General features: G+C 52.0%; 2 protein-coding genes across 3 annotated transcripts; both read left to right on the forward strand.

Moving 5' to 3' along the window:
• The first annotated feature begins 7,078 nt into the window (after positions 1-7,078).
• LOC143410433 (keratin, type I cuticular Ha6-like) lies at positions 7,079-10,456 on the forward strand. Its single transcript, XM_076871293.1, has 7 exons — positions 7,079-7,522; positions 8,170-8,252; positions 8,504-8,660; positions 9,107-9,268; positions 9,359-9,484; positions 9,662-9,882; positions 10,267-10,456. Exons 1-7 carry the CDS (start codon positions 7,079-7,081, stop codon positions 10,454-10,456), a joined length of 1,383 nt encoding a protein of 460 aa, XP_076727408.1.
• A 7,089-nt stretch (positions 10,457-17,545) lies between these two features.
• Positions 17,546-21,206, forward strand: Krt35 (keratin 35). 2 transcript variants are annotated; one of them, XM_076871284.2, is made up of 7 exons: positions 17,546-18,016; positions 18,833-18,915; positions 19,115-19,271; positions 19,476-19,637; positions 19,932-20,057; positions 20,521-20,741; positions 21,059-21,206. In XM_076871284.2, the coding sequence occupies exons 1-7, from the start codon at positions 17,546-17,548 to the stop codon at positions 21,204-21,206; spliced, it is 1,368 nt and encodes a 455-aa protein (XP_076727399.2). The 2 variants fall into 2 exon arrangements, with proteins under 2 accessions (XP_076727399.2, XP_076727400.2); XM_076871285.2 differs by lacking the exon at positions 21,059-21,206 and adding an exon at positions 21,034-21,058.
• Positions 21,207-22,245: the final 1,039 nt, after the last annotated feature.

The raw sequence follows: 22,245 nt of genomic DNA on the forward strand, positions 1-22,245 counted from the left end.
GGTGCAACCCTTTGAGCATGCTTTTGGGGAGGATCTGGGGGAACTGGACACATTCCCTTCTCCCATGAAATTTGAGAGGGGACAGGTGGGTGAGAAGGTATGGTATGGCTTCAGACTGGGACAGGTTGGCTTTCTGGGCACCGCTGAGGCTCATCCAGGCACCTGCTGGGAGTGGGCATTGGGGGAGTTGGCAAGGTTTGGCATTCATTCCCTGGTCCGTTTTTATGAGCAGTCATAATAAACCTGTGGCTTTTTTCATCCAAGCATCTTAGAGAAGCTTGAAAGTAAAACCCCCAGTGAACAGCGCGGTTAATGACAGCCTGGAGCCCACGGCCCGCCTCAGACACGCTGTTGTTAGCAGGAAGGACGTTAGATCCACTGCACACCAGGCCCTGTAAAAGCAGACTACAGAATCCAATCAGAAAGGGTGTTTGGGAATTCTCTTTATGGTTCAGCTAAGTGATACTTGAATTAAGGGGACGCAGGACACTGAGGTACCAGTTCCCAGTGGGCCTGGCTGTCCATCTCCCACAAACCACAGGTCCTATAGGCACATCAGGGAGAGAAGGGAAGCCCTGGAATTCTCCAGACCATAAAAGCTGGGTGCAGGAGTTAGGAACTCTGGATCTCTGTGAAAGGCCCTGGACTCTTCCGGATGGGAGCAGTCAGCCAATGCGGCTGTCCAAGAGGAGCTGGCCCCCAGGGCAGTGGGTCCTGGAATGTAAAGGCAGAGTGTGGCTGCAGGAGGACTGGAGAGGTATGGCTTCAGACTGGGACAGGTTGGCTTTCTGGGCACCACCATGGCAAGAACCCGTTGAAGCAGAATCTCGAAGCCCTGGGCAATAGCTGGAGGCACATCTCTCTCCAGGGAGAGAGAAAATATTTTTGGGGACATGAGATTTCTAGAGCACTTCTTGGCCCTGGTTCGGTGGGAGTCTCTAGGCCTAATCAGGGTGTGAGGGACCTGGTGGGGACTCGGGACCATGCTAGGACAGCAGCCCCCGGAGTTGGATGCCCACCAGCCTCGTGGGGCTCTAGAGTTTTGGGAGGATCCACTTTTCTGGACCCAGGCCATTCTCCACCATCTTTCCTGGAGATCCTGGTGGAGGGGCAGCGAGGCAGTGAGGGGAAGTCCTCCTTTGTCACTCCCTGTGTGTTTGGACTGTCCTGAGCCTGGTTAGGCCTGGTCCACAGTATGGGGTGGGTGGGGGTTGGGGGCACCCCGGGGGGGGGGGAGTGGGAAAAGAAGCAAAGAGAGACTTGTGACATCCTGCCTCGGAAGGTCTGAGTCACCCTGCTGAAGGCAGCTGGGATCAAGATGGAATGTCACTGAGGTGGCCAGGCCCTGAGGGAGGACAACTTAGCCCCTTACCTCTGAGTATGTACGACTCACTGGGCCCAGAAAGGCAAAAATGGCAGCTGCTGAGACCAGGATATCAGGGAACCCAAGGGCAGGATTTCCCAAGGGAAGCCTGACATACCTGTCCCCAATATCAACCTGTCATGGTGACAGAACTCAAGGGGGAGGTTGGGGGTGGGGAGAAGCAGCTGCATCTGGCTTGGCCCACTCTCTGAAACAGTGGTGTTCCCTCCCCCAGGGCTGCCACACAGGACATCGGATGCTCAGGTAAACGGGCATTGCAGAGACAATAAATAACTTCTTAGTTTAAGTGTGCCTCAAACATCGCATGTATTTTTATTGGCCGGACCTGGCAACCTATTTCCTTACAAGGACTATAATGGCCCTGCAGCTTTCACCGTCAAAACTGAGTGAGACCTTTCCTGGATTCTTTGGGAAACCTAAGTGGGTAGTTAGCAATGTCTTAATTGTAAGCCTTCGTTCTCCCCATAATGCTTTCTTCAACTTCGTGTACCTGTTGCGGCATGTCTCTACTAGGACCTGACAGGAGCCGGCAGCAGGTTTGGCTACGGAGGTAGCTATTTGACACAGAATATGCAGTAAAAGAGCTTTTTTAGGAGAGGGACCCGGAATCCCAGGTGCTTTGAACCCATTCTTTGTCATAAGGAAGGAGCAGTTGTGTGTGGGGGAATCAGATGGGGAGTCTGGGTGGGCTTGGAGGGTCTGAAGAAGTTAGGACCTGGGATCAGCATTTCTTAGATGCTTCATTTGGAAGGAAATCTCTAGGACCTGTGTGTGGCCTTCAAGGTTGTAACAGAAATATGAGAAAATCAGAAAGATGAATCCTGGAATGATCTTGGTGTCCATTGGTAGGTGACCTGGCTGCCCCCGGACTACTGTCTGGACTGCTTCTTGTACTATTTTTGGGGTTCTGTGGAGGTGGTGGAGGCGGACACATTCTGATCAAAGGCCAGGGAAGCATGGAAAGACAGACCCTGCTCAGAGCACTCATTTCCTCCTTGGACAGATTATAACAGGCCATGCCTTGGGCCCTCTGCATCAAAGGGACTGCTCAGAGTCGGGCAGAAGAGGACTCAGGCTTGATATGCTCCGTCTTCATCCATGCAGAACCTTGGTTTTCAGGAAGAAGCTTGCCCGAGAGTGGAAACCCCTTTTCAACAAAGAAGCAGCCACAGACTTAGCAGTTAATCTTGGACTTGTTGGCCTTTTGAGATGGGCCTGGGAAAAGCCATGGTCTTTTCTGTTCCTAGAGCAGCATTCTGTCCTCCTCCTGCTTCCTAACGCTGGGCTCGTGGTGGACAGAGAGCAATGGGGCTTTTGGAAATTTCTAGAAGAAGGGTTACAGGCCATGTCACTCACTGGCCAAGGGGACTGCTGCATTTCTGGACTGCTGCCTCTCCTAGTTACTGCCTTTCTGAGGAGCTGTCTTTTCTTGGATTAGGCTGAAAAAATCAGTCTCTTTAAACGAGAGCAAGTGCTTTGTGTCTTGGAAATAGCATCCCACTGCGGCTCAGACTACATGGGTTCTCAGAACAGTTCCCTTTAATCTGTGAAATGATTTTCAAACACAGACCTGTTCTGTGGCAATCCTGTGACTGTGGCATGAGCTTCGTCTGCCTCTTGGGAGGACTGAGGATCACAGGACCCAGGTGTGGCTGAGTCCAGGTTCTGGGCCTTGCCCCTGCTGTCCAGCCCTGTGTCTTGAGTGCTTTCCTCTGCAGAGTGAAGTCTCCGGCTCACTTGGCCAGACTTGTCATTGCAACCCCCTGGACATGCTGGGATGTCTGTTCAGTGTTCAGTGACATTGCGCTTCTGAAGGGGCTCTTCTCAGGAGCTGCCCTGGGAGGTGAACAGACACTGCTTCTTCCCATGGCCAGGAAGACCACGGGGGGGGGGGGGGGGGCGGGGGGAGCTTCATTGTCCCTGTAGCATGTGATGCTGGGGGCAAAGAGAGACCTTGAGGTCCATGGATGTTTTGGAAACAACAAACAAACAAACAAAAGCCAACTCAGTCCTGTCCTGTGCTGGAAACTCCTTAAACCCTCTTTAACCCGTAGATCAGTGACAGAGAGGGGATGGGCTGGGGGTGGGTGGGTGGAGGGTGACAGATTCTCCATGGGCACCAAATCCTATCAGGTCTGAGATGGATGGGACTCCAGCTCATTTCCCAGACCCTTCCTTGTTCAGAATGGGGCTCCGATGCCCAGAACAGAGCCAGTCGGGGCAGAGCTGGGCCTGGACACCACATCTCCTAACCCTTGGCCAGTGCAGTTTTTGATGGATGTTAGAAAGGATGGTCTCAGAGAAGGATCCTCTTTTTGGGGAAAACCTGGTGAGTGGGCACCCCTGGCTTACTCTACCCTGGACACTGGCTGTTCTTAAGGGCTGGGTTACCAAGGGAGAGGGGTGGTCCCCTAGAGCTGTCCTAGGAGATGTGGTGTCTGGTTCTTTCCTCAAATGAAGGCAGAACATTTGTTCCTATGGGCCCCGCTCTCTCCCGTGGAAGTCCAGATTGCTGGGGTGGGAGATGGCAGAGGACTTCCTCCTGCATGTCCCCTCCGTGAGGTGACAATGCAGCTTATCATAGAGATAAGGCAGGGGGACTGAGGGTGGCTGAAAGACTATTACTTTTGATTTGCTTGTCACCTGTTCCGGGAGAGTGGCTTGCTCTCCCCACATCCCCGGAGACATCTCTCTTGCCCCTGGTGGCTCTCCTGACACACAGGTAAGAATGACAAGAAATTGGGGCATGAAGTACCTGCTTATTCAGTTGCCCTGAGAGGAAGTGTGAATCATAGTGCACGGATTAGAAAAAAGTAGAAAATGAAATGTTAATTTCAGAGGCCCACCAGCCCCCAAGGAGAGAAGAACTGTGTAAGAATCGTGTCCATTAAGGGATGCCCTTGAGGTCCATTTTGCAGGACAAGTGCTCTGTATCACAAATGAGACAGACTGGGGCTCCGGAGTATTCAGGAGCATTCCGGGTGGGCCCAAGGAGACAGCAGAATCTGTGCTAGTTGTTCTAGAAAACAAAGCGGGGGGCGGGGATTAGAGGAGTTTGGGGCAGACCAAACTCTGTTCTGAGAGTCCAGTGGTTCTCAACTGGGGGCCATTTTGCCACCCTGTACTTCCCAGGGGATATGGGCAATGTCTATAGAAATTTTTGGCTGTCATAAGTGGGGCAAGGAGTTGCTGCTGGTATTGGGTGGTGGGGGCCAGGGATACTGCCATCTAGCTGACGATGCTTACGGCAGTTCCACACAACATGGAATCACCCGGAGAACAGAGTTGACAATGTTGAGGATGCGACAGGGTCATCCTAGGCCCTGGTGGGAGAGCTGGGGAGATGGGGCAGCTGCCAGGAAGCAGTTGCTGAGGCAGCTGGGGCTCTGGGGGGGCTGGTGCCTCTGCTCCGGCTCCCGGGAGGAGCTGCAGGTCTCCCTGGGGCGACCACTACCAGTTACTCTTGGGCATCTTGTGGTAGTGTCCACTTCACTGGGCGAGGCGTGTTCGCCATAGTCAATCCTCCTTGAGTAATTTCAGGGAGAAGCTTATAAAGCACTTTAAGAGGCTGGCAAATTACAACTTCAGAAGCACATAAATGCTTCCATAAACGCCAGCCTTGCAAACCAAGTCTGTAAAGAACAAGCAGGTTCCCTAAGCCCTGGGAAAGTCCACCTTTCCAGATGGAAGGACGGGGTTTATCTTTGGTGCTTCATTCTCAGAGTCTTCTCTTTTGGCGTGTTGGAACTCTGGCAATATTTGGTCTTTATTATTTTTATTCCTTCTCTGTTCACAGAACTTGCCCCTGACCATCTCTACAACCTGTTCAGAGGCCGGGAGGGTCTGAGACGACTGGGTTCAGAGAGCTGAGGGCCACAAAGGAAACTGGCCTCTGGTGGTTCAAGTCCCACCCATGAATCCAAATATGAGGACCCCACAGTGCAGAGACTCTATGATGATGAGTTTATGGAGTGTCGAAGGGCTTGATTGTGGGGTTCACCCTTCCCTCACAGCCACAATGCTGCCTGGCAGGCAGGCAGACCTCTGCAGCCCCTTCAGGACCCTCAGAGTGTTCACACCTGGGCTCTTTGCTGCCATGCCAGAGAGTGTCATCAAACACCGTCCCAGCCGGACCAACGCTTCCGCAGTACCAATGGCTTTTGAAAAGCTTTTACTTCTGTTTATTCATTTGTTATTTTTTGTTGGTGAATTGTTTTACATTGGGATTTGTTGTTACATATTTGTCTCTGCACACAATATGACAATATAATTTGGTGGGTTTCGTTCCCCGGTATCTCCTTTTCCCTCCTCCCGTCCCTACGGCTGGTCCCCTTCTTCTGCTCCATTGGTCTCCCTTTGGTTTTCATGAACTCCCCTCCCCCCTTTTCCCATCTTTTTTTCTTTCCAGTTTCCACATATAAGAGAAACAGATGACCCTTGACTTTCCGAGTTTGTCTTATCTCGTTTAACAAAATGCTCTCAAGTTCCATTCATTTCCCAGCAAATGACATAATTTCATTATTCTTTATGGCAGAAAAAGACTCCATTGTAAATATAGACCACATTTCCTTTATCCTTCATAGGTTGATGGACATTTAGGCTGGTTTAATATCTTGGCTATTGTGAATTGTGCTACCATAAACATGGGTATGCCTATGTGACTGCAGTATGCTGATTTTAATTCTTTGGGAATTTGAGGAGAGGTATAGCCAGATCCCATGGAAGTTCCATTCCTAGTCTTTGAGGAAACTTCATACTCATTGAAATACTTTTACTTCTGTGTTGTTTGATCCTCCTTGCATTTACGTGAAGTGGGCAGACAGGACAGTGATCTCTGTTATTCTTATGAGGACATTAAGGATCCCAGAGAAGTGGCATACCCGCTGTCACAGGGCAAATAATCAAATGGAGCCAGGATTTGAACCTCAGTCTCCTGTCTCTAAATTCTGTGTATCCAGACTGGATCTGAGTTGTGGGCCAGCAGGGGGATGGGGCACAGGATTGGGTGTCGGGGAGTCCTGGTTTCAGATTCAAGCTCTGCCACTCACATCCCGACTCCCCCTGAGCAAGCTTTTTTAAACATTTGTGAGCCTCGGTTTCTACACTGGTAAAAAGAAGAAAACAGCAGCCGCCCCCCAGGATTGTGATGAGGTATAAAGAAGGAGCTCTGAGCTTGCATATGACGGGGGTGGGGGGTGGGGGCAGTGTGCCATGGATTTTAGTCCCTTCCCTCCCTTTTCACTCCTAGTGGCCCAGACCCAGATGAGCAGGGCGGAAGCATGAGTGGTGACATATGGGGCTCCTCAGGGGAAGGCAGATAGGGAAGTCAGGTCTCCAATGTCATGTCTGAGGCCACTCCCAGTTTATGGGATCTGGTGCAACGACTCTTTGAAGAGGCAATAAAATTCAGTCGGCTAGGAAATGACAACAGAGGAGAGTCCTGACTTAGCAAACCAAATCAACAATTTTTTTTTTTTTTTTTTTTTTTTTTTACAAGGCAAGGAATTCTGGATGGGTCGTGAAAATCACATTCTAATGCGATTAGCTTTCTGGGATAGGAAAAGGCTTTCCCAAGAGCAAAAGAAGTGTAACGTGCCAACACCCCATAGAGAGTGTATATAAACAGCCAGACAGGCCTCGGGAGTCCAGAACCCCGGCTCAGCGCTAAACTGCAACCTTTCTCTGCTGGCACCAATGGCCACCCAGATCTGCACCCCGACCTTTTCCTCTGGGTCTGTCAAGGGCCTCTGTGGCATAGCAGGTGGCCTTTCTCGGGTGTCCTCCATCCGCTCCCTGGGGTCCTGCAGGGTCCCCGGTCTTGCTGGTGCTTCGGGATCCATCTCTTCCTTCAGAATGGGCCTCCCTGGCCTGGGGAGCTGCTTGCCTGGCTCCTACCTGTCCTCTGGCTTTGCTGGGACCGGGGGCTGGTTCTGTGAGGGCTCCTTCAACGGCAACGAGAAGGAGACCATGCAGTTCCTGAACGACCGCCTGGCCAACTACCTGGAGAAGGTGCGCCAGCTGGAGAGGGAGAACGCGGAGCTGGAGAGCCGCATCCGCGAGTGGTACGAGTGTCAGATCCCTTACATCTGCCCGGACTACCAGTCCTACTTCAAGACCATTGAGGATCTCCAGCAGAAGGTACGGGGGACCTAATTTCCCTCCAGCTGAGCAGCCCTGCTGCTGGGAGGGTCTTGTCTCATTCCAAGACCTTCCCAGGTGGGACTTTCGCTTAGGGAATAAACAGGGAATTTTCCTGGAAAGACAGACAAGCTTTTCCTGGAGGACCCAGGATTCTCTACAGGTCTCTGGTTTGTACCCTGTTTTCAGCCATTCCTCAGTGGCTCAGTTACAGGGAGAAAAGGAACACGTACTGAGCCCCTATTGGGTATAGTACTGTGCCTGACAATTTCATATCCACTGTTTTATTTATTCCTGATCTTGGAGAGATAAGTATTACTTGACTCATTGAATAGATAAGGAGGTTGAATTTTGAAGGGTTTAGCGACTTGCCCAGCATCATACAGCCTGAGCATGTTGGATAGAGAACTTGAACCCAAGTCTGCCTCATCCTGGTATATCACACTGTGCCACCAAGAGGCTACAGATGCCAGGACTGATGTCCTTATAATGCCCCTCCTGGGGCCAATGGTCCCTTCAAGCTAGGGTCCGGGCTCAGGAAGCATGAGGTGCTGACCATACTTAGAGGCATGGCCTCTGTGAGCCAGGTTACCTGCCTCCCCGCTGCTGGGCCTTCCCCAGTTCATGGGAAGCCTTCTGTTCCCCAGATCCTGCTGACCAAGGCAGAGAATGCCCAGCTAGTCATGCAGATCGACAATGCCAAGCTGGCTGCTGATGACTTCCGGACCAAGTGAGTGGCTTGACCAGGGGAGGTTTGCTCTGCTGCTGCCGCCTCATCTCTGTCCCCTGCTTTTGGGAACTTGTAGGGTGGAATAACACCAGCTGGAGTAGAAAATGGGAACAGGTGGCACTAATATCTCCTGAGGCAAAGGACCACCATGCTACTACCCCAAATCAGTCACTGCAGCTGGGCAGCAGGGCACGGTCCCCTGCCTAGGTGTGACTTCCCTTGCAGCACGCTCAGCAGGGTTATGTGTACAGGTACGAGACGGAGCTGTCCCTGCGGCAGCTGGTGGAGGCTGACATCAACGGCCTGCGCAGGCTCCTGGATGAGCTGACCCTGTGCAAGTCTGACCTGGAGATACAGGTGGAGTCCCTGAAGGAGGAGCTTCTCTGCCTCAAGAAGAACCACGAGGAGGTGAGGCTGGGGCTACCTGATCCCCAAAGTGTCCCATCCAGCTGAGGGAACCTCTGCCAGCCCTTGAGCTTACTGTGTGTCAGGAACTAGATGAAACACTAACACATCATCCTCATAGTAATTCCAAGAGTGACTCAGCAGTACAAGCTCCACTTTACATGTGAGAAGACTGAGGCACAAAGAGGTTAAGTCCCAAAGTCCTTACTCTGCCCATGACACTAATCTCCAATTAGGTTATGGTGCCTGATAACAATTCTATTTGCCTGGTGTTTATACCATCTCACCTAAATCTCCAAAATCCCCAGGAGGAAGTAGGTGTATGTCCACAGGGAGACCCAGTTAAGCATCTTGTCCAATGCTACACAGCTGGCAGAGAGGGGAGGTCAGTTGAATCGCTAAGCCAGCATCCTTCTTATGGCCTGAGACGTCTTGCTTTCTCTCTGTAGGAAGTCAATGCACTCCGTTGCCAACTTGGGGACCGACTGAACGTGGAGGTGGATGCCGCCCCACCTGTGGATCTCAACAAGATACTGGATGATATGAGATGCCAATATGAGGCCCTGGTGGAGAATAACCACAGAGATGTGGAGGCCTGGTTCAACACCCAGGTGCGCCTGGGGCAGCTCCTGGGGTGTGGGCCCTCTTTAAATTAGCTTCACCTGGTCTGACCATGCCCTGAATCTTTTCGTGTGTTGCAGACTGAGGAGCTGAACCAGCAGGTGGTGTCCAGCTCAGAGCAGCTTCAGACCTGTCAGACAGAGATCATTGAGCTGAGACGCACGATCAACGCCCTAGAGATTGAGCTGCAGGCCCAGCATAGCATGGTGGGTGGCATCTGCCTGAGTGACTGGTCACAGTTCATGGCAGGCTCCCTGGCCCACCAGCCTCAGCATGTGGGCTATCCTGGGGCCTGATCACAAACCATGTGCAGAAACTCCAGGGCTGTGGGTGTCTGGGTGGGATACCTTCCCCTTGGTAGCTCTTCCTCTTTCCCAATGCAGCGAAATTCCTTGGAATCTACCCTGGCGGAGACGGAGGCCCGCTACAGTTCGCAGCTGGGCCAGATGCAGTGTATGATCACCAATGTGGAGTCCCAGCTGGCTGACATCCGCTGTGACCTGGAGCGGCAGAACCAGGAGTACAAGGTGCTGTTGGATGTCAAGGCTCGGCTGGAGTGTGAGATCAACACCTACCAGGGCCTGTTGGAGGGAGAAGACTGCAAGTGAGTGGCCCATGGGTCCCGAGAGCCGGGATGGGGAAGGGCCAAGGGGGAGGCATCAGACCCTGAAGTGGTTGTTGCAAAGATGAAGGGGATGGAACCAAATCCACTGGAGGGTCCTTCTTGCCCTGGGCTTTGGTAATGCCCAGAGGATGCACCAACCCAGCACTCACCCTGCTTCTCGAACCATTGCATTTGCTTGGGAGTTTCTAGTCTTTTCTGCAGTTCTGTCTTTCCATGCTCAGGGATTTCAGAGGCACTGAAGTAGTCTGAGACCTATCTTTGTCATTACCCACCCATCTCACTTGATCCCCTAAATCTGTTTCACATCATTCTCAGCCCAATGCCCCAATATCAAGTGAATCCTGCATGATGTTATTTCCACAGGCTTCCTCCTCACCCTTGTGCCACGGATTGCAAGCCTGCCATGAGAGTTCCTTGTGTTCCCTGCGCCCCAACCATGCCCTGCACCCCGGCGGGTCCTCAGATCAGCACCCAGATCCGCACCATCACCGAGGAGATAAGGGATGGGAAAGTCATCTCCTCCAGGGAGCATGTGCTGCCCCGCCCGCTGTGAAGCCCCCTCTGGCTCCTGGCTGCTAAATGACCCCTCAGTCCCCTAGATGGGGGGTTACTCTGCTTAGCAGGCTTTTCTACCAAAATTCTTCTTGTGTCGTACGTCTGGTCTTAACTGTGCTTTTGGCATCATGTGCAACCAGGTTCCCTGGAAGCATCCCTAATAAAGTGTGGTCTCTTGCTCAGCACACCTGACCCTGGCTGCTTCTGTTGATTCTCCTGTGGTTGGATAGCAGGGTTGTTCGAGCAGGGGTTGCAGGAAAGTTGTGGGGTTTGTTTTCAGATCTGTCTACTCTGGCTCTGAGGGGTTGGAAGTGACAGTGATTCAAAATACTTGATAACAGGGATCCTCAGACCTGGTCCACGAGAACAGGCACTGATCCCATGTGGACGGGTGCTGGCCACAGCTCCCTGCTCGGCTCTGCCCATTGGCATGCCCTTGAGGGCAGTCTGGGGAAAGGCAAAGGCTCCCAGACCAGTTCTCTTGGAAGCTCTGCCTGGATCGAGTGAGACTTCCTCACATTCTTTCCAGTTCTCCCGCCTTGCCCAGATCCTACCATCCTGCTGCCCACGCTGGGGACAGTTCAGGAGAGGGAAGTCCTAGGACCAAACAGAAAGGACCAAACTCCAGGCAGCCAGGCTGAGTCAACCACACCAGGAAAGGGAACGAGGAGGAGCTGGGACGTGAAGGCAGAGGGCACACGTGGCATGGGGAGGGAAGTGGTAGGGACAGTGGGGTGCAGGTGCTCAGATACGGAGTGTGGGGAGGGGTCTGCCTGGAACAGAGCGCCTGGATTCTGCAGGCTAAGCTGTGTGGGTCTGGTGTGGGCCCGAGCAGGCCAGGCCCTGGACATCCTGCGGATTGGAGTAGCATGGTCTGTGAGAAGTCTGAGGGTCCCATGCTATCTCCTTTGTCCCCTGCCTCATTCTTCAATTGAGAATACAGGCCTATAGAGGGCAGCGACCTGCTCCAGGTCATACAGTTGGCAGAGACCTGGTCATTACCCAGCAACACTGACTCTGCTTCTGAGCTCTTACTTGAGGCCGAGATGTCCATGAGAAGAACCGGCTGTGTCTGTGTCACCAGGTCATTGGTGCCAAACATAAACCTCACCCTCTTGCTGGACAAGCTAGAGGTATGGCAAAAATGTCGGGAGATGTACAGAAAGCACCCTGCATTGCTTCTGGCTGTACTGCCCTGCAGCGTGTGCCCAGTCACATCCTGTGACTTCTCTAGGATCTCAGCAGTTCCGTCAGTGAAATGGATCTGTTGAGAGGCTCTGGTGGGATACTGTATGTACAGTGCCCCAATGTGGTAGCTACCGGTGTTGGTGTCAATAAAAATGAAGAGTTCTGGGTTTAGTGGGGAACAGGGTGTGCCAAGCTTATTGCTGGGGATGTGGCAGGATGCGGGGGTGGGCGGTGCTGTCAGTAGCATCCTCAGGGCTGGACAGTGAACTTGAAGGCCTCTGCTTCAGAGGCCCCACTCAGCTTTGGGCAGACGACCAGTCCGCATGGTTCTCACTCCTGTCTGGCCTCCCTCTCTGCTCCGTCCCTGCTTTGGGACTTGAGGTCTGCATCCTAGGCTCTGGCCTGAGGCTCAGGAGATGGACTGAGCCTTCTGTTTAGAAAACAGATCACACTGCTTTGCTACCATGTTGGAGCAGACGGACCACATGGGGTTATGACCCGACAGACAATCATGCTGTCAACATCTGATACCACACAAAGCTTTTCTTTTTATGAGCACTCTACAGTTTATACAGAATATTCACAGGCTCATCACACATACACAAATGGCTCTGTGTGGTTGTGGGAGCTTTACTGATGCCCCATTGCCTAGAGTTTTATTAAATTCTCCAGAGCCACCTGCATCAACTCAGGAACCGCTCTTACTCTCAACCTCATGTTCACCTTTAACTGGGTTCTCACTGACGTCACTACCAATGTGCAGACCAGAATGCGCCACGGTGGCTGAATAGGCACTGACCCATCCAAAGTCACATAGTGATTGGCAGCCCTTTTTAGGTCTTTTGACTCTTCTATCTAGCTGTTTCCAGGACATTAAGAGAGAGATAATATCCATATTACATTTTATGAAATGTCACCTTGATTTTCAGGTGGCTGATTTTTTTTTTTTTTTGGGTGTTCTAGATAAAATGTCTTGTCATCTTCCTTGTACTTCAGCGAATCAATTAGGAGGCAATCCATGGTGCGCCTCACTCATAGACATCTCTGCTGATGGATGTCAGGGCTTAGCGAGGCAGAAGCGGGTGGTGGAAGCAGCTGGACCAATAGTGGACGACAGGCACATCTCCCATGGGGTTCCATGCCGATGTGGGGACCCCCACCCTACCCTCCCAGAATCAGCACCAGGGATGGCAGGAGCTGGCGTGGTGGGGCAGGTTTCAAGTTCTCCAGATAGGGAGACACCGCTGAGAATGAGGTACCTGGGGAAAGCTGAATTGGATTCAAGGATGTGTAGAAAAAGGAAGAAGGAGGGCTAAAGGGTATTTTAGGACACAGTCATTCGAATGTCCCTACAGCATGTTCTGGGGACAGCATGAGCCCATTCAAGCAGAATGCAAAGATCCTGGAGGGAAACTTATTAGGATACTTGCTAAACAATATTAGTTCTTGTTGATAAAAGGTTCTAGGTGATTATTTTGTGCTTTTAAAAAGAAGGCCAAGGGCGCTCTGCTTCCTTGATGTTCAAGAACTGAGTGGCTTTCTCCTGCCACGCCCTCCAGCCACCAGGCTCTGCTCACAGGCCCAGAGCTGTGGAGTGGGTCATCTATGAACTGAACCTGTGCCCCCTCAACCCCCATGAGGGTCTGTGCCTGCCTGAGCCTGGGACGACAGGAGTCACCTTCTTCACTGTGCCCGTCTGATGGTCTCCAATACATTCTTCAATTTTGTCTGTTCCCCTCTGGACAAAATTGGTTGTCTAAATCTCAGTAGCTTCAACCTGGGACACATTTCTCGAATCTCTGTCATCAGAGATGATCACATCACATGGTTTATTTCATAACTAGTTACACTATGACATGTAAGGGAGCAGGTATTTATCTCACGGATCTTTGCATACCCAGGGCCTGCAAAGTGTTTACAGCTGAATGTTTGCTTAGTGAATAAAGGAAGAAAGGAACTCGCCTGGGATAACTCACCTGGGAACTCAACAGAAAGCTGGAAAGCACAGCATCTTCCATGTTAGACAGCACGACCTGAACGTGTGAATGTTTTGAAGCACAAGGTTGATAATCACAGGGCAGCTCTCACCTTGAGAACACAGGGCCTCCTGGAGTCACATATGCCTGGTAAATAGTAAGGGTTCAGAAATGTTTGTTGAACAAAAAACCTTAACCTATGCAGGGTGGGCACTATGATCTATGTGCGGATGAGACGATTAGGCCCAAAAGGAAGAAGTGACTTATCAGGTGTCCCTCAGGTTCCCTGGGGCAGCATGATGAGGCTCCTGCTCTAGTTGCCAGCCCTGGGCACAGTTCTTAAGGGCATGGGGGTACGTCTGTGGTAGAGGACAGCTTTAGGAAAACCTGAATGCATTTGGTGCATAGCTGCAGACTTCTCTGTTTCTGTATTTACTTCTTAAAGGAAGTAGTTCTGGAACACCACTGGAAACAGTACAAGAGGCAATTCCATGAGCTGTAATACATGGCCAATGGTTGCTGGTATTGTTGTCCATGTTGACTGTCTCCCAAATGGCATGAAAAGTCCCCAGGTCCTCAGGTCCTGTGAGGCAGTGAGCATCTTATGTGATGGCTTTATCTGTCACATTGTCAACTCCAGAATTCCCATGGATTTTGCTATTTCTAAAAACTATGACTATTTTGGGGTTTGAGGGTTTGTAATGAGCAGTGATACGAAAGTGGATGTTCAATTCACTTAAAGCTTTTTACATGTCAGCACTTGACTAAATAAAAAAGAGGAGGGGGAAAAATGCTAACAAAGAATGGAAGTAGACCAGAATATACAGAATATGTCATATCTTTAAAAATATTCCTTACATGTTTTTAACAAAATTATCTAAAAAAAATCTTATCAAGAATTTTTAGCCAAGTCTTTAGCATTAAATTGTCTCCCTGGGGCCGATGGCTTTTGCTCTCTGCCATACAATTGGTCATTTTTGCACAATCTGCTGATGACACAGATGCCGGGTCCCTCTCTGGCTTGGAGTCTCAGCCTCCTGGGTGTGAGAGTAGGAGTAATAAGACCACCTGTGTTTTTCTACCCCCTCCCTATTTGAATCTTCTCTTTCCCTCTTCTGTCGCCTCCTTTCTCCACTCCTTTCCTCTCCAGACACAGTTACCCCTGGGCAAATCATTCATTTGTTTGCTCATTCTTTCTGAGACACCTAGGAGTCTAGCTCTGGGCTTGACATATCAGAGGCTTCAAAAAAAGTACAAGGTCAGTCCCCAGGTCCTTCCCTTCCCAGTGTCCCGGGGCAGCTGGGGCTGAAACACAAACAGAGGATGGCAGTTAATGGACAGCCAAGGGATCTACCACCAGCCACCGCCAGGGGAGCTCAGCATTGAGGGTGTGGGGGGGTGCTGCAAGGCTGGAGCAGGCAGCGGGCCCCAGGGAGAAGGCATGACTGGGGCTGAGCCCCCAGAGGCATGGGGCAGGTCTGAGGCCTGGAGTCAGAAAGCTGGGGCTTTATTCTTCTTGGAAAGCCTGTGTAGACCTTGGGTAAACCAGTCACTGTTCTGACCATTGGGTTCTCCTGTGGAAGTTGGCGTCCCTCTATCCACAGCTGTGTTGAAAGACGTGTGTGGGCTTCAAGGAGATAGCACACCTCCAACAAATGCTGGTTCTGCCGACTCTGTTGCTCATCAGCTGTGTGAGCTTGGGCAGGCTCCGGAAACATTCCAAGCCTCAGTTTACTCATCTATTAAATGGGGCCAAGGGCTATGCTGACCTCATGACGTTGTGAGGACTGAGTGAGAGAATGTATGGAGAGAGCTGAGCACGGGGCCTGGTAGGTTCTGAGCACTCAGCGCACCATGGCTGGTCCCATCAGCTTTGTTATTAACAGCACTGGGCTGAAGAGCACTTGAGATCTCCCTCTGGGAGGACAGTTATGGACCCCTGCCTGGGGACCCATGTGATCCCTGAGGCTGTGCAGGCTTCCCAGGCCTTCCTGCTGTGACTTCTCTGGCCTCTGTGGCTGCAGGATGGCTATTGCCAGCTCAGAGCCTGTAACCCAGAGCAGGAGGCTGTGGTTTAGCAGGGTGGGTAAGTCCTATTCCCATTTGGCTGGGAAACACCAACATCTGAGAAGGCTTAGCCAGCTCAGCTCTGTCATTTGCCCTAAGGCATGGCCCTCCAGTGGGGGACAGGCTGAGGCAGCCAATGGGACTCCAGGATTGTGTCTGAGTGTGGGAAAGGCATGGTGACTCATGGGAAGTCCATATCTGAGGGCCCCAAACCTAGGTACCTAGGTCATGGGAGAGTGACCTGTGTGCTCAGAGCCTGTCCATGTTCCCTAGTGACAGCTGCTTGGCATCACCGGTTTCCGTGCAAGACTGTACTTGGGTGGGGACCAGCCACATAGCAGCTGCCACTAATGAGCACTGATCACAGGCAGGTGCTCTTGAAGATGCTTCAAATTCACTTACCCCTCCCGGCAACGCTAGGGAGCAGGTTCTGTTATTCTCTCCCCAGTTTCCAAAAGAGAAAACAGAAGGACATCCAAAGAAGTGAAGTTAGTTGAACCCACAAATTCAGATGTAACCATTATGTGCTGCTTCTCTGGGACAGCTCAGGGTGAGCAGCTTCCCCATGTGGAACCCACCCCAATTGTCTCCTTCCTGTTCTCCATGGACTCCATCACTTCCAGCCCAGGATGGGGTTTCAGTGGGCATCCGGGGGCACAAAGCAAGCTCTTACCATCCCTGAGTCTTGATTTCTTCAGCTTCAGGGTGGGGATGAGAAGCTCGGGCTTGCAGAGCAATTCTGAGGCTTCAGTGAGACCCTGTGCAGGGAAGTGCTGGTGCCTGGCTCACCGCTGGTGCTCAGCCATGGTTGTTTTCTTGATGGGAACAGGATCAGTGTCCCTAGAAGAGTAGGCAGGCCCCAATCCTTAGTGAAGTTCAGAAGACAAGTCCCACAGGGCTCATCTGACGAGGCCTCATCCCCAGATCTGCTGCCCCTCTCCTCTCTTCTGGACCTCACTGGCTCGGGAGGCTGGCCTTACTAGATCCTTTGTCAAGCTTTCTAGGTATTGGCTCAGCCAAGTCGTGCAGCAGAGAGAAAACGGCAAGGCCAGGTTCTTGGTGCTTGCTAAGGGGGCCCGAGTTCAAGGACCTACCTTTTCCCTCCATTCAGGTAACCAGAAGTAAAACCTTCATTTTCTATCCAGGACCAAGGAAGATAAACCCTTCCAGCCAAGGCTCTGGGTGGCGTCATGGACAGATGCCTGATGGCTTGTATTCTAGTCTGGAACTGAGCTACGTAGCCTGGCCAGGGAGGGAGTAGGGCTGCATCCACCAAAGTTCTACTGAATGGACGGTGACCAGTTGTCCTTACATTAGATGAAAACCAGAACAGCCCTGGGGAAACAGGAAGAGCTGGTGACCCTGGCCAGATCTTCTGGGCCAGTTCAAGAGCCCCCTATTTCTCCCTTATCTTCCTGCAGTTTGCAGGCTTGCTCTTCATCGGAGCCAGCCCATAAAAGGAGACAAAGCTACAGAGGTGAAGGCGGTGGCTGGACTCCCACGCCTGTTTAACGAGGAGGCTGAGGTCCGGGCTCTGATGACAGGTCCCTTTGAAGAACTGACGGAGCCTTGGTCTTCCCAGGGACATGGGATGGTGGGGGTGAGTCTCCGTGTAGCCACCAGTTCAACGGGACTCCTATTTTACAAGGCCGGGAAATATTCACGGAAAGCTAAATAACAGGTTAATGAGGGGTTTCAATAGAAAGTGGTATTAACTTTAATGAGGAGAAAACACTTTGTAAGGGCCAACCAACACCCACTGGGGCGGAGGTATAAATCCCGGCCGCGGAGCTGCTTCTTCACATCGGGGTGTCTGGTTTTAGGGATCTACCACTTGCATCCGGGCTCCTGTGGCCATGGCTTCCAAATGCCTCAAGACCAGCTTTTCCTCGGGATCCCTCAAGAGCCCAGGAGGGACCGGAGGGGGCTCCAGTCGTGTATCCACCATCTATTCCAGCAGCTCTTGCAAGCTCCCGAGTCTCTCCCGGGGGGCCCGAAGTTTCTCTGTGTGCACGGCCGGGCTGGGCAGAAGCAGCTCCAGGGCTTCTGGTGGCCTCCCTGCTCTCTGCCTCCCCACTGGAGGCTTTGCCACCAGCTACAGCATGGGTGGGGGCTGGTTTGGGGAGGGAATCCTCACTGGCAACGAGAAGGAGACCATGCAGTCCCTGAACGACCGGCTGGCCAGCTACCTGGAGAAGGTGCGCCAGTTGGAGCAGGAGAACGCCAGCCTGGAGAGCCGCATTCGGGAGTGGTGTGAGCAGCAGGTGCCCTACATGTGCCCCGACTACCAGTCCTACTTCCGGACCATCGAGGAGCTCCAGAAGAAGGTGAGAGGTTCCATGTGGTAGTGGCTACCTGGGAGCCTGGTGGCATTAGACTCAGACTGGCAGCCAGAACATGTGTGATGGTGGCCCTAGGGCACCTAGGAGGTTAAGAAGCATGTTTCTACCAGTAATTACAGAGGGAGGTATCATTAGCCCATTATACAGAGGAGAACACTGTCAATTAACCAGGCTTTGGCTGGTTAATTGACCCAGATGACCATTAGTGCCTTCTGGGTCATGATGAACATAGAGTGTATGAATTAATTGAGGTGTGACCTTTGGCACCATTGTCCATTTCTCTGATTTTAAAAATTTCTTTATTTATTTTAAGGTGAAGGGATTGAATCTGATGCGTTGAGTGCAGATGAGGTTTCCCATACGTAACTCAGGGAATAAAACATCTGTCAGAAAAGTTTCCTTCTTGCCTGGTCTACATCCCTTGAGAGTCACAGCTGGATTCTGAGAGGGACAGTCTATGGCCAGAGAATCACGGGGTACACTGTAGGCAATGGCCTACTTTGGGTCCCCAGCAGTCCTGGGAGACAGGAAGACAGGCAGGCAGGGGGAAGCCTCGTTCTACCATGCCAGAGTCTTTCCTGAAGCATGCCCCTGCCCTTCTCTCTAGCTCTGGGCTACATACCACAGACCCGCTGCATGGGAGGGATCACAGAGGGTTCACAGTCCAGTCCTCCCACGAATCCTCAAGGAGTACCGCTACCAGGAGTCCAGAGGGACCCTCCCCACCCCCCTGCCTGCCTTGGGGGGTCCCACTAGCAGAAGGTCCTTTCTTGTACTGAAGTTGCTCCTTTCTATCCCTAGACTCTTTGCAGCAAGGCAGAGAACGCCCGGCTGGTGGTGCAGATTGACAACGCCAAGCTGGCTGCCGACGACTTCAGGACCAAGTGAGTGGACCTGCCCACCCTTGATAGGCGCTGGTAGACTTGGACCTGGGTATGCCTAGACTCAGGGTTTTGGCTGCACTCAGTCACCAAGATACAAAAGCAGGACTCATAGCACCAGGGCGGTGTATGGTGGCACCTGACTTTGAAATAAAAAAAAAAAAAAAATTGGAGCTACAGATGCCCTGTTCTATGCCTGCAGGTATGAGACAGAAGTGTCCCTGCGGCAGCTGGTGGAGGCTGACATCAATGGCCTGCGCAGGATCTTGGATGATCTGACCTTGTGCAAGGCTGACCTGGAGGCACAGGTGGAGTCCCTGAAAGAGGAGCTGCTCTGCCTCAAGAAGAACCATGAGGAGGTGAGCATGGGGAAGAGGCAAGCATGGGGGAGGAGGTGAGCATGGGTGAGGAGGTGAGCATGGGGGGGAGGAGGTGAGCATGGGGAGGAGGTGAGCATGGGGGAACATGTGGGTGTGGGGGAGGAGGTGAGCATGGGGAAGGAGGTGAGCATGGGGGAGGCAGCCAACTGGGAAAGTTAGCGCCAACCCTTGTCTGTGCCGCAGGAAGTGAACTCACTGCGCTGCCAGCTTGGTGACCGGCTCAATGTCGAGGTGGATGCAGCTCCACCTGTGGACCTGAACCGTGTTCTGGATGAGATGAGGTGCCAGTATGAGACTCTGGTGGAGAATAACCGCCGGGATGCTGAAGACTGGTTTGACACCCAGGTAGGTACCTGGAAACAATCAGTGCAACAGTGGCACATGTCAGGCCACACAGAAGTGGCCCTGAGGTTGGGAGTCAAGAAACCTGAATGTGGGAGTCTCAGTTCTGTTCTAACCTCACTGTGTGCAATCTTGGGCATGCGGCTGTCCTCTAAATAGCATGGATAAAAGGAATGTGTCTGACTGGGTGATTTGGAAGGTCCTTCTTGACTGATGATTCTAAGTGGCCTCTGGAGACCTTTGAAGCTGAGTCCCCAAAAGGCTCCTAACCAGGTCCTGTGTGTATGTATGTTTCAGACGGAGGAGCTGAACCAGCAGGTGGTGTCCAGCTCAGAGCAGCTGCAGTCCTGTCAGGCAGAGATCATTGAGCTGAGACGCACAGTTAATTCCCTGGAGATCGAACTGCAGGCCCAGCAGAGCATGGTGAGCCTGGAGGTGGGGGAGGGCTGCTGGATGAGGCCTGGAAGCCCACAGCCCCACTGCTCCATGCTCTGATCACATGGGCAGGCTCCAGGGGTTCAAGTTCTTGAGCATCAGGCTTCTCTTTCGGAGGAGAGGAATGAGGGCCAGGCCCCAATCATAAATGCCCCAGTGGTATGGGACAAGAGGCCTGGAGTAAGCCATAGGTCCAGGCAATAGCTCCTCTATTTGTGTAATCACATCCATCTTGACATATTATCAGTTACTCGGAGATGCTATTAATCAGGAGATAATCTGGATCTGCAGGCTATGGGGGCTGGTTGGCTCATCTCAAATGAGATGTCTGCTGGTGGTTCATCCTGGCTCAAATAATTCTCTCAGCTTCCACTCTTGGATTTTGAAGTCTCACTTGTACTTTCTCTGGCCTCTAAATTTGTTCCTCCTTCCATAACCCTTGACCTCCCAGAGAGATGCTTTGGACTCCACCTTGGCAGAGACAGAGGCCCGCTACAGCTCCCAGCTGTCCCAGATGCAGTGCATGATCAGCAACGTGGAGTCCCAGCTGGCTGAGATCCGGGCTGACCTGGAGCGTCAGAACCAGGAGTACCAGGTGCTGCTGGATGTCCGGGCCCGGCTGGAATGTGAGATCAACACGTACCGGGGCCTGCTGGAGAGCGAGGACAGCAAGTGAGTGCCACCGTGTGTTCACTTGTCTTCTGAATGCTGTCTCCAAAGTTTTGGGGTGATAACCTGGTGGCTGGGAGAAGCACAACACTCAGAGTTGGGAGTCCTGGGTTTTACCTCTGGTCACGGTACAATGTCACCATATGATTGTAGCTGGGCCCCTTTCCTCTCTGGGTCTCCATTTCCCCTTTGGTAAGATGAGAGGACAGGATTAGGTGGTTTTTAAGATGCCTTCCAGTTTGCATATTCTGGGATTAGCTAGGAGACCCTGAAAACAGCAACTAGAAGATCCAAGTTACCTGACTCTTTCTATCTCCTAGGCTCCCCTGCAACCCGTGTGCCTCTGACTGCTCATCCTCCAAGTCAAGCTTCCCCTGCCTTCCTGCAGCCTCCTGTGGTCCAGGCATAGCCCGCACGACCTGCAGCCCCCGCCCTGTTTGCGTGCCCTGCCCAGGGGGTCGGTTCTGAGAATTTCTGACCCCGAAGGCCAAGGTCATTGTCACTTGGACATGGCCCCTACTCAATCCTAACTCTTACAGCCCAATCCCCTCTCTGCACGCAGAGCCCAGGTCCAGACTCTGAGAGGGCTCACTGCAAACACATGCCTTAGAGTTTCTCAGAGCCTGTCAGTAAGGCTGGCTGCCCCCAAGGCCTTAACTCCTCATCATTTCAATGGGCGCCAGCATCTCTGTTCTCAGGGAACAGAGACTTTCTTTCTTGTATGTTGGGTTGGGCTTTCTTTCTGGTGTGTTCCAGTAGGTTCTGAAATGCAATACAAGGTTTCTATTGGTGGAACAATAAAGCTCGTTTGCTCTGGCTGAGGATGCCCGATTCATATCATTTCTGTGTTCGTTTGTGTTCCTGCTGAATCCAGGGTTAACCACTGGGTAGACGAATACCAGAATGCTTGACCAAGAGTGACCCTGGGGATGACAGGGTCCTTGGGCCCCTGATCAGGAAGGGTAGAGGCCATGGTGAGAAGTTCCGCTTGACTTCTCTGATGAAGACCTTTTCCCAAGATTCCAGGGCGGTGACAGGTTTACCAGACCTCGCCTGCTATGCCTCTTAGCATCCATGGCCACCCTGTATGCTAAGAGATCAGTGAGACAGAAAGCATTTCGGGCCACTTTATTAGCCTCATGTCTGTGGCTCCTCATAAAAGCAACGATATAGTACCACAACGCTCGTGGTACTTTAAAGGGTACAAACACCTTCCTCCCTTGCAGCCTTTCATAAAGCCCTGCTAGATGGGTAAACCTCCTTAATAATCTACCTCCCATCATGTACAGAAGACACAGAGTGGGCCTGCCAGTGGCTCAGAGCCTGCTACAGCTCAGAAGTTCTTGCCCTTGGGAGACTCATGCTTCCTCTTGTGGGATCTCAGCATCCGACAAGTCCTGTCACCAGGTGCATGGGCAAGAGAGCTCCAGGTATTAGAGATGGAAAATGTCAAACCCTCAAACATTGAGGCCTCAGAAAAGGGAGTGAAAAAGACAGCCATACCTTG

This window comes from Callospermophilus lateralis, chromosome 11 (assembly GCF_048772815.1).
Source record: "Callospermophilus lateralis isolate mCalLat2 chromosome 11, mCalLat2.hap1, whole genome shotgun sequence".
Classification (NCBI taxonomy): domain Eukaryota; kingdom Metazoa; phylum Chordata; class Mammalia; order Rodentia; family Sciuridae; genus Callospermophilus; species Callospermophilus lateralis.